At 38.1% G+C, this 12,798-nt stretch overlaps 1 protein-coding gene across 1 annotated transcript; it reads left to right on the forward strand.

Annotated features, from left to right (window-relative positions):
- The first annotated feature begins 7,358 nt into the window (after window positions 1-7,358).
- Window positions 7,359-11,985, forward strand: LOC137272322 (uncharacterized). The gene is made up of 5 exons (XM_067804692.1): window positions 7,359-7,419; window positions 8,225-8,503; window positions 10,266-10,550; window positions 11,258-11,530; window positions 11,654-11,985. Exons 1-5 carry the CDS (start codon window positions 7,359-7,361, stop codon window positions 11,983-11,985), a joined length of 1,230 nt encoding a protein of 409 aa, XP_067660793.1.
- Window positions 11,986-12,798: the final 813 nt, after the last annotated feature.

Consider the following 12,798-nt stretch of genomic DNA (forward strand, 5'->3'; position numbering starts at 1 on the left):
CATTTAGTTGTAAGGGATTTAATATGCGGTAAAGACGTTTAGTGTGAATCAAAGATTAGACCTAAGAACACGGCTTCCGTCACAACTTTGATTGGCGTGCCATTTACGACAAAAATGCATCAAGTCAGCTTCCGATTTAGAAACTCTAAAGCCGTTGTCAAGACACCATTTATTAATCTTGTTTAAACACAACTGCAATTGCCGTTCAATAGTGTGTATAGTTTTACCACGACACGAAATATTAAAATCATCAGCCTCATAGTTAGAAGAGGAAGAGTGTTTAGCAAGGGTTTCACCAATTTTATTTGCAATATCTGATTTATCGGTAAGTAATTGACCTCCATGTTTAAGATGATGGACACTAGATTTAGTACCTTTACCTTTAATTTTCTCGACCATGTTCCACACCTTGGACCTGGGTGTCCGAGAATTTATTTTGGATACATCATTTTTCCAAGATTGCCGTTTATTCTGTGTAAAGGTACGCTACGCTTTAGCATTTAAAATTTTCAATTTATTTATATTATGCACCATAGGATGGCGATGGAAATAGCGCTACCTTAAAGCCTGCTGCGAAAGTACGGAAAGCACTGAACATTTATGAAAAGAAATGTGACCCATAATAACATTCATTCATAACTCTAAACATTGTGACCCAATTAATTATCATCACATAAACAATAATACAAATTGCAGAAAATACACTCTAGTAACACACGACACGAGACAAATAAGGTCTACCCTACTGTTTTAACCTTTCACTGCACTGAGATATATGTACACACAATCAGAAACACACACACACACACACACACACACACACACACGGACACACACATTAAGAAAGAAAGATGTTCATTACAAATGTGTAGAATATGCTGCAGTGAGATTTACAGTTTGCGAAAGTAACAGGGTCATGCGATTGAGAAGTGCATTACACGTGCATTAGCCAGATGACCATGGCTTACTGTCCATAACGCGATTCACCATTAAATGTCAAAGTCATTCATTTCGTCCGAATACCCTCTAGTCTAAAGTCATTACCGAATTCGACATATTCCAAACCAAGCAGAGGGATCTGGATTAGAATTTGTCTTTAGTAACCCATGGTCGTTGTAAGTAAGGCTCGCCGGCTTCGACAACACATGTTATCCTATCCCAGTTGCAAAAGCGATGCTCAGGATATTGAAAAGTAGATCGTGTTGTCCAGACTCGACTTTTAGCGGAAACAACTATACAGTTGGATTATGCCTTTATACAAGAACTGCCATACCACTTTGACGTTATTTCGTCCACGTCATGTGGTATTGGAGATTATACAGGCAATGCCTTTCGGTATTACTTTTTCAAATTGGTTCTCGTAAACATTGAAAATACCAAATCTAACCCTGGATTTATTAATGAAATTTTGACGGAGACTTAAACATAAAAAAACCAAACGCCAGTAATCGAGATTAAATAGACAATGCCTTACGGTGTTACTGTTTCAAACTGGTTCTCGTAAACACAGAAACTACCAAATCTAACAGTGGATTTGTCAATGGAAATTGAAGATTTAAACATTAAATGCATCAGTCAAGCACGTTGACTTTAATCATAGGATATGTGTTCTTTTATTGATTGGCTGAATTTGTCATAATCACCTGAAGAGTTGATGTAAATCCAGTTAAGGTCCATGCAGATCTCCATGGTCTCTAGAATGGTGATCTGCCTTCAGTTGTTGGCGATCTGTAGCCAGGCTTTATATTTTGTCTTGTAATAATGGTGCTATTAGTTTATGTTACACGCTCGTACGGCGATGCTATAGTTGTCTCCCTATCACCACATGTTCACCTGTATTCTTGTCAATGTTAACTTTGTTCTCTTTGCGATATGGCTGAAATGTCGCATATTTTCACTTACTCACACACAAAATGTTCAACCTGACTGATAGTCATGCTTCTCAACCACTTTGTTAAGAGCTGAATAAACAGAAGGCTTGTTAAACTTGTTTTCAGATAGATTTTCAGATTACTAATCTATAAGGATGTTGTTACATCCATATCAAGCGTTTTCTGTATGACTACTTGTTAAGCAGTTGGTACAACGCTGGTATAATTTGTTTTCATCCTACACTTAGACAGGCAATGTGTAATTACGAACATATTTTCAAATCACCACTAAAACTTTCTTACCTTAAATATTACATCTAGATTAAATAGTGAGTGAGTGAGTGAGTGAGTTAATATTTAACGTCACATCGACAGTATTGCAGCCATATCGTGACGAGGGCATTCTTAAAAAAAGGAATCTATGTGTAGGATAAAACGACGGACAATAAAACAACTAGAATATCACAATAAGAAATAAAACTAGCGTGAAAAGTTAAAACTAATATCCCTATTCAGACAATACAATATAAAAACAGGCTATATAGATCCCCAACAACTAAAGGTACTTCACCATACTAGGGGCCATGGGGACTTACAATACTTCCGCTACCTGAATGGTCCCTAGCTGGACTGACACCATCCCCTCAGCCGCTGGTGATTGTGTGCAAGATTAGCCTCAAATTAAAATGACAGAAATACTACGGCTAAAAAGAAGAAGATCAAATCTGACTTCAAATGTTTTGGGACTTACGTAACCTCTCAGGGGGACAATAATTTTACATTGCTTTAACCACCCTCTAGGATGCAGCCACTAACACTCGAAGTTACTAATTCAAACTTCCTAGCATAAAACATTTATCTATTTACAATTCATTTAGCAGATCCAATTTTTTAATAATGCAATAATTAAATGAGAGTTAACATTATTAAAAAGATCCTTCAAAGTTCGTGAATTAAAATATTTATCCCTTGTGATGGAATATTCAACACAGTCAAGCCGGATATGCTTGACTGTGATTCTTTCATCACAAGGGATACAAAACGGAGGATTTTAACCGGCCGGCCGAAGAAAGAAAGGGTTTAATTCTGTGCCCTAGAGGTGGAACAAGAGAAGACCTCTTGTCGTACAAATCCTCATAAAGGGGATTGAACACACAGTTATATGCAGGGTTAGATTCATTAGAGTGTATTTTAGTAGTGCATTGTAAGGATAATTTTATACGACGTTGTGTAAGAGATGGTTCATCGGCCTCAACGTAAAGACTGTCAATAGGTGAAGTTCTGAAAGACCCAAGACAAAGTCTTAGACCTTGATGGTGTACAGAATCAAGAAATGAAATCTATGAAATCGATTAAAACTTTGGATAAACTATTGATCTTAATAATAAATAAAGTGACGGACACAATGCTGCCTTGTGGAACACCCTGATCCTGATTATAATGGTCAGACAGGGTTGAACCCACTCGGACTTGAAATTGTCTGCCACTTAAAAACTGTGATATAAAAAGAGGTAAACGACCTCTCAACCCAAAATCATGTGAATCCTTTAAAATGCCATGCTTCCAGATTGTATCATACGCTTTCCCAAGATCAAAGAATATCAATACAGCATGTTGTTTATTTACTATAGCATTTTTGACAAAGGATTCTAAACGTACCAAATGATCAATGGTAATTCTATTCTTCCGAAAACCACATTGTATATTTGTAATGAGGTTATTGGTTTCCAGATACCAAATTAATCTGTTATTTACCATTCGTTCCATGGTTTTGCAGACACAGCTGGTTAAAGAGATCGGTCTGTAATTGGAAGGATCAGTAGGATCCTTACCAGGTTTGGGTATAGGGATTACAATGGCATTACGCCAAGAAGGAGGAACGTTTCCAGATGTCCATATTTTATCAAATATTTCTAAAAGTGTGACAAGACATGGTTCAGGCAAATGCTTCTGCAGCTGATAATGAATGTTGTCATCACCTGCTGCTGTGTCATGAGCTTCCTCAAGAGCAGTCTATAGCTCATGTAATGAAAACACTTCATTATAGTCCTCACCGTTATCTGAATTAAAAATAAGTTTTATCTTCTCCTGTTGTTTCTGATATCTCTGCAACTCAGGGACGTAATTTGCAAATTGACATTTGTCAGTAATTAAATTATCAGCATCTTTGAGATGGTGAACGGCAGATTTTTAACCTTTGCCTTTAATTCTTTGAACCATGTTCCATACTTTGGACACTGGCGTGCGTGAATTAATTTTGGAGATATAGTTCCTCCCAGATTGTCGCTTACTTTGTTTAAAGGTACGACGCGCCTTTGCATTCAGTATTTTAAATCTGTTAAGGTTATGGACAGGTGGGTGATGGCGGAAATATTTCTCTGCCTTTTTCCTTGATTTTCTAGCATTTTTACAGTCTGTCGTAAACTATGGCTTTCGTACATGTGGAGTTGTAGAGGATCTTGGTATGCACTCATCAGCAATTACATTTAAAACGTCAGAAAATACCTGAATAGGATCAGAAATATCACTAAAATATTCGGGTTTTAGTTTAGATGTGCACTGAGTTTGAAATAAGGACCAGTCCGCCTTGGAAAAATTCCATCTTGTATAAGATGACGAATCAGTCGGAGAAGATTCAGATAATATCGTTGGAAAGTGATCACTTACACAGAGATCGTTGTGAACTGACCAATCAAATTCATTCAGTAGATCAGAGTCTGCAAGAGACAAATCCAGAGAAGAGTAGATGCCGGTTGCAGGATGCAGATAAGTGCTTGAATCATCGTTAAAAATGCACAGGTCATTATTTGAGATAAAATCTGCCAGTATTTTACCTTTAGTGTTAGAATTTGTACCACCCCAGAGTGGATTGTGACCATTAAGATCACCCATTATAATGCAAGGTTTCGGAAGGTGATCATAAAGAGCTTGTAGATCAGTCAGGTGAAGTGTTGAAGAAGGCGGAATATAGAGTGAGCATAATGTAAGGACAACATGAAGTGTGAGTCTCATTGCAACTGCTTGGAGATTAGTTGTAAGTGGTACATGGCTGTGGATAACATTCTGCTTAACAAGGATTGAGGACCCACCAGTGACCCTATCACCCAAAGGTGAGAAATAATGATATGCATCGTACTGACGTAAATTAAAAGCATCTGTCTGTTTCAGATGAGTTTCCTGCAGACAAAATGATAATGGAGCCAGATCTTGGACTAACACATGTAACTCATTATAATTAGTCCTCAATCCTCTACAGTTCCATTGTACTATATGTTTTGAAGACATTATCTTTTAGGTGGGTTGATTGGGGATCTACCCCTCACTTTCCTGGAGGGCGACAAGCTCTGTGCCCTGTGTCTCTACGAGTGAAGCATATTTATTGAAGAATTTTATACGATTCTCTGAACCCTTGGGTGGTCTATCAGTCATTTTCCCATTACCTTTTAGACTTTGAATTTGTTTCAGATCCAGTATGTTCTGTACATTGTGACAATCTCTTTTCTTCACCCTGAGCAGTAGATGGCACACGGACGGTCACATTTGTTTCTGTAGTCTGAGTAGTTTGTCCTGGCGTGAAAAGTTTCGGGTTACCAGTTTTAACCCAAGTCAGGTCTGTTTGAGTCACGCTTGATGAAGTGGATACGTTTTTGGTCATGGTTTCAGAAGGTAATCTGATGACTGATGCATAAGTCGTATTAGGTAGTGTTGATTCCACAAGTTTTTTAGCATCTGCAAAGCTAACATTTTGAGTGAATTTCACTTTGGTTATTTCCATTTGCTTTTGCCATGTTTTACATTCTTTGGAAAAAGATGAATGAGTGCCTGAACAATTTGTGCATTTTTTGACAGTGCTAGTACAGTCTTCGTTACATGAGACGTTTCACTACAATTAGATCAAAGAGACACAATTTAATATTATCATTTCCGTAATGACTCTATAATAACTTTACTTCCTGCACATTCGGGAGAAGAATGTCATCAGTACACCGTACCCACGATCAAGTCTCTATTTCCGTGGTTCGCATCAAAACCGAGGGAATAAATCCTAATTTACATTTTCTATTTCTGTGTATCATTTCAACCAATGCTGCAGTCAGGGAAAGGTGGAAGTAGAAGTGAGACATATGGCGAAGGTAAAATCCATTTTAGGAAACGTTTCATTAGACTAAGTATTTTCTTTTTGCCCACAAACGCAAAAATTATGCAACTAATGTATCTGATGTGATCATTACGTGTGTATGTAAATTATCCAGATTCGAACCACGGACTTAAATCGGACGTCTTGTTCACATGACGAAACAGATTAAGGACGCCGTCTGTGAGATAACTCTACGCTTGGCTAAATTTATATGTATTTGGTAGTGATTTATGTGACAGTTTAAGTTGAAATGTATATAATATTTCCAATCGATAGCTCTCTTTGTTTTTTTAATTTTTTTTATTCTTTGGTGTTTTGTTACAGGGAAATTCCAAACAGTTTGCCCATGGAGCAGTGCACTCTTAATCTAACTTATCACTCTCAATCTAACTTAAACGATATAAAGAAAACTACGTTTATAAGGAACACTCTTATAAGAAATTACCGGGTGTGAGAAACCTCTGTTTGTCCCGAATACGTTCTGTGTATGGCAATTATGTTACTGCTTAAAGGACTGAACGCTAGACCAGGCTCATTGATGATGTATGGTGCCTCTGTGTGACAGTCACCTTCACCTTTTGGACAGTGACACTAAATTTAGATGGATTGGCGTCCTTGTCAGGGTTGTTGTACCACATTATGATGACCATCCACAGAACAAGAGACCAGTCTTTGTAGACAACAATACCAGGAACTGTTTTTTGTCGGTGCTACGATTTTATAGAACTGAACTTAATAGTCCCAATTTAATCTGTACAACAATAGCTTACGGTAAGTTGAAGCTGTTTATTTGTCCTGTGTAACTGATTATAAAATCTCTTGTTTTGCAGAAGTCTTTAAAGCAACATTATCTTATTTAACTCATATACATAGGGTAGGATGAGTGTTAGTTACTTGCATTAATCAATTTCAGATGCATAGATGGACAATGAGCTATGAATAAATGGGTTCATACTTTCACTGTATGTACATCGCACTATCTACCAAAGCATTTATGAAATCGATGAAATTTCTTTCAAAAAACGCTTTTAAAATGTCTTTCATTTTGCTTCCGTTGATAGAACTGACCTACCAGTTTGAGTACCGTTCTATCATACCACCTCGTGACAAACAAGTTCAGGAGTTCCCTTTGGGCAACTTGAAACAATGAATAAGCTGTCTAAATAGGATAGTGACCGTTGTCAAGGTCGGGATATGTTTACAGAGGTTTCCATGGGTAAGGGGTGGAGAAATGTCCTTGTTGACAACTTTGACCGTGTAGTCTTTGGTTTCGGAAAGGTGGATGTTATTTACTTACAGGAGATATTTTCATTCAGTCACATATTGCCTGCCGTTGTGTTCTTCAGATGATGCGTCCTCTCACTCAGATGACTGAATGGACGTTTCTTCTGCTGATGTTCGTCTTAGCAGGTTTGTTATCCTGGAGCAGTATACTGACTGACAGGTGTTAAATGATGTTTCATATCAATGCACAGTTCCATATAGAAAGCGGAAAGATGTAACCCTTATTCCCAGAACCGGGCACCTTATCGGTAACACACATAGACGGTGTTCTAAACCATTCTAAATCACAGCGGCTTCCAGAAAATGGAAGTGGGACACCTGGTAGTCTGGATCTCCGAGTTTGTTTATCCCTATGACAGGAACGAATTGACACGGTTCCAATGACCAAAGGCCATAAATGCACAATTCTACATTCAGAAAGTTTAAATGTAACAGGTGTATTTTTGATCACACTTTCTCCATAAAGTCAGGCGGCTGACTTTGTGTGTTGGAGGTTAGGCGTCTGACTCACAGGGTAATGTATTGTGCACCGAGTAATGTAAGCTGATATTTTAACATATTGGACACTGAATAACGCAAACTGATATATTAACTTATTGTAAATAGATTCACGTAAACTGGTACGTTAGCTTGGCCTTATTCTAGGTGATATAAATATGAATCGACGTCACATCTCACTTTGCACCTTATATATGTTGGATATTCTTTCATCGGATTCTACTATGTGTTAATGCAATGCCGAGTCGGACGTCAGTGTGAAATATTCATGTGTTATGTAAACCCAATCATCCTTTGCACCATTCATCGAGTTTAAGCAAGTGTGGAGGTACATCTAACTTAAGGCGTTCACATTCTTTTTCATAATTCTGTAATCATTATCAACTATAATGAAAATGGATACATGTAACTTGAACATGTTCACTTTTAACAGGTACGTCGGAACTGATCTGTCCTAGCTTTGGGTATCTTGGTTCTCCTGTCAATCTGACGTGCATCCAACCCAGTAATGTAACGACACATGGATATACAGGATCGCAAGGTGACACTGCTGCTGGCTGTAATGTATCATTTTCATCCTGTACATCACTGGGCGTCTACAAGGCGTTTACCATCAACCAGACACACAGCATCCTCACCATACCTGCAGCACAACCAGCACATGGAGGGAAGTGGTCGTGCCAAGCATCATCCTGTAACCTCAACGTTGTCAGTAAGTTCATAGCATGAAACACTAGTAGTAACTGACAAACAAGGGATGACTGAGTGGTGTTGAAGTGTTAGAATGAGTGTTACAGCTTGTGCTAGAGCATTAGGGTGAGTGTTACACTTACAGCGTTACTGAGTTTTACTGAGGTTTAGTGTCAGCATTACTATGAGTGTTACACTGTGGGTTCGAGAGTTAGAATGAGTGGTAGGAAAGGTTCTATAGGAAGTGTAAAATACTTAGAGTAAGAGACTGAGTCTTGGAGAGAGTCTTAGAGTGATTGAAATGTAACGACAGATGGATACACGACATCGTAAGGTGAAGTTGTTGCTGTCTGTACTGCATCAAATTCATCCTGTACACCAATGAGTTACAACTACAGCGCGTCCACCATCAACCAGACACACACCTCACCATACCTGCAGTACCCCTAGCGCATGCAGGAAAGTGGACGTGTACTATAGTGCCTTTGCCTAGATTATCCGGCAACTTCACTTTGCTAGTAAGTGAGCGGGTGAGTTAATGTATAACGTCACATTGGCAATATCGCGACCATATCGTGACGAAAACAATTGACATGAAAACAGTGAAAACATTTGGAAAAATATAACTAGTCACGGTGGACAATAAAATAATATGGTATCATAGATATTGGTATAAAACTAGCATGGAAAATAAAACATTCTAGTAATTAAAGCAGACAATACAAAATAAAACACGGGCTATAGGTCGCCGACAACTAAAAGGCAGATCAACAAACAAAGGATCATGGGGACTTACAATACAGCCTGGTAAGTTTAAATTTATTAAACGTTTCAGGACTTACGTAAACTCTCAGGAGGACAATAATTTTACAGTGCTTTAAACCCCCTTGAGGTTAGAGCCACTAACAATCCGAGCAATTAATTTAACCTTAAAATCATAAAATATTTATCTATTTACAAATCATCTAACAATTCTAATTCCTTTAAAAATGCTGTAATTAAGTGAGACCTACCATTATTTAAAAGGTCCTTTATAGTTCGTGATTTAAAATACTTGGTACTAGTAATTACCAGCAAGAAGATCTGCTGTACTTTTATAACACAAGTATATATTTACCATCATACAGTTGGGAGTATTCCTTTTTATCCATGGTGATCCTCGTCAATGTTCTATAAACGCTTGACGATGGAATTAGAGAGGAAAAGACGTAGAAATGGAGTGTTCTCTCACCTCCAGAATGATAAAAGATACAGTGTGTGTATGTGTGTTTGTTTGTGCGTATGCGTGATGCAAACGTGACGCCTGGACAAAATTGATACGGCGGGCTGTAGTGTGATCGCCTTGCTTGAGACGGTGCATGGGCTTGTTCATTTGAGAGTCTTTCATTCGTAGCACATATTCACTGTTCACTTGCTGTGAGTTGAATCGTTTTCGTTTCATAGTGCACGGTGATTTCACGTTTATGCGATTTGTCGCCACATGACAAAATTCTTACTCTGTGCTTATTTTGAACTCGTATAATTTATCTAGTTTTCCTTTGCGGTTCCTATTTTACAGAGCGTGCTACATTCCATCTTTTGTTCAAGAGAAGACACAAAACATAAGACCTGAACACCTAAACTGTCTTACTGCTCTCTGAAAGCTTTCTCATTTCATGCTCTTGTCCCTTAATACATTAAACGATATTTTGTAATTAAGAATGAATCACTCAGGTAATAAAGTGTGCATGATGTATTATATATACAACACTATGCAAACTGTTTTAGAAATAGTTGTATTTCAGAACTACCTACCTGTTCCATGACACATCATGTTAATGCCACCTATCCTGGCACTGCCGAGGGTACCTCACTGGAAGTAAACATCAAACGGTATTACTGCTCTGTGTTGGCGCAACTGAAATTATCTACGGGGGATAATGTAGCTGAATATCCTAATGAAACTGTCACAAACATAACAGATAAAACGGTACTCATCAACACGACCGACTCCAACACTGAGACGGAACTGATATTCACCTGCGGTAACCACAGATGGAATATATCCTGTAACCTGGACAACAATGAGAGTAGGTGGCAAACTGACATAACTTGTAATCATTAATCCTGCAAGATGTATTGTTTCGAATAGCTGTAATATTGCTAATGAGGCGTACAGCAATAATTATTCATTCAGTCCTGAAATATTCCCAGCAGAAGTACGCTATTACTTTGTTTTCCGTTGGTTGCTTATAATGGTAAACAATATAAAACGTGAAAGTATAATCTAGAAGTTCAAATACTGGTTGATGTTATAGATGTCAGTTACATTAGACTACATGTCACTGTCGGGACAATAATGTTACGGTACTTTATCCTCCTGAGTGGCAGTTCATTCAGTAATTCCAACAGGTGATAGCTCCCTAATTTTTAATAATGAAGACATTTAATTTATGTAATAAGATATTTAATATATTATAACTATATATGTAGGTATAAAAATCATAATTTTCACACTAAACACCAATGAATCTGTAATTACAAAGTATAGATAATTATTGAAAAATACCTGTGATGCTGTTTGGCAGCTTGGGGTTTTAAGTATTTATTTGTCTGTATTCCTCGATGTTTATTTACATCCATGGCCTATACTTTTGCCTTCACAAGATATCATAAACATGAGAAAAAAAACGGAAACATTGGGCAACCAAATATGAATGCTTAATTATTATCTGCATACTGTCTTTGTTATAACATGTTGAAATATGTCGTATCTATGATAAATATGTCTTTACAGATAGCACTGTTCCACCTAGTAACCAAACAAGTCCATCATCACCTGAGAAAAAGGTAGTCCGTGACTACATCGTCATTGGGGTTGTTGTGTTAATCGTGTTAACGACCACCATCATCATCATTACATGTCTAAGAAGGATGAACATAAATCGGAAAGTACCACCGGTGTTGCAATGTCCCGACCCGCCATACGTGGAGGTTAAACAAGCCTGCAACAACGCATACGCTAGTGTGGAGGACCTCAACTTACAAGGGAGAGCACCCATGGAACACAGTTGTTCAGCAGTTTATACAGAGACAGGATTCTATGACGCTGTTGGTGACAGACGTTCTCCAAAGACAAGACAGGATGACTCAGGTGTTCTTATGGAAGCAGGGGGATTTTGAATGGTTGCAGGCAGAAATGCCGAGGAGGTTTACACGAATGACGATGGCCCTTCAGACACTGGAAACTATGAGACAATTGGGAACAAAAGTGCTAGAGAATCGGGTGCAAACTCTGGACTTCATCCTGTCACATTTGACATAGCGGGATACACAACAGTTGGGAAGATCAAGCCACCTCTCTCTGATGGGTCACTCTGTCACATGGGGAAGCAAGAAAGTGTGTCGGAGCTGAAAGAATCTCAGAGGACAAATAGACTTAGTGAGCTATACGCAAAAGTGAACAAGAAGAAAGGGACTCCAGTATTGGTTATTTCAGATGGAATTTCCACAAGTGGGATGTGAGCTGCTTACCGCAGTAGAGGGTACAAGTCCTGGATACTTTAAGACCATTTTGATGTCGCGGGTGTATTATTGGCACACGTATTATTAGCTGTGGAGACAATATAACACATTTGCAAGAGGTCACTCAAATTTTGATTATACAGAGTAAGCGTAAGTAAGTGAGTAATTACACCGCATTTAGAAATATCCCTGCCATAGCACGATGGGTAACACCAGTAATGGACTTTACAATCAAACTCTGGCCTTCCGCGTAACCCGCGGTTAAAGCACCAGGCTACACCAACGCTTCTAATATTTAGACACAGTGGATGTTATAATAGATGTATTGTATAAATAACTGTATGTATAGACCTCTATCTGAAGTTGGTACCTTCCTTAGTTAATTTGTAGCCACAGGATCTCATATTTGTACATAAATAAATTCTCATTCATGTATATGTGTTCAGTTTGTTTAATCTTCTGACAGTTTTTGCCCAATTATTATGTACAAATGTTTATTTCCGGGATTCCGGTTTGCATCACTAAATGATTGGTCAGCCCTGGTGTTTCTACGTGTCCATAACATCGACCCCAGGTTTAGCTGAAGCAGACTTACTCATTTACATGTTGGCGTGATATAGCTTGCAGTATGCCGAGGCTATCAGTAAACATTACATAGGAAAATGAATAATAGCAATATCAGTGTTCATTGTTTAAACTGAATGCCTTAAACCCCTCATCTTCCCTTACAATGTTACTGCATGCATGTTTGGGTATATTGGTAAGCTGTTTCAGAAGCTTTAGAAAAAGCCCTCGGTTGATCTGTTCATCTAA

This window comes from Haliotis asinina, chromosome 1 (genome assembly GCF_037392515.1).
Source record: "Haliotis asinina isolate JCU_RB_2024 chromosome 1, JCU_Hal_asi_v2, whole genome shotgun sequence".
Taxonomy (NCBI): domain Eukaryota; kingdom Metazoa; phylum Mollusca; class Gastropoda; order Lepetellida; family Haliotidae; genus Haliotis; species Haliotis asinina.

Bases quoted from the DNA above. Each gene is read 5' to 3' on its own strand.
- LOC137272322 (XM_067804692.1), top strand. From the start codon at position 7,359: ATGCGTCCTCTCACTCAGATGACTGAATGGACGTTTCTTCTGCTGATG. The intron at 7,420-8,224 runs GTTTGTTATCCT...CACTTTTAACAG, and splicing joins GCTGATGTTCGTCTTAGCAG to GTACGTCGGAACTGATCTGT. The intron at 10,551-11,257 runs GTAGGTGGCAAA...ATGTCTTTACAG, and splicing joins TAACCTGGACAACAATGAGA to ATAGCACTGTTCCACCTAGT.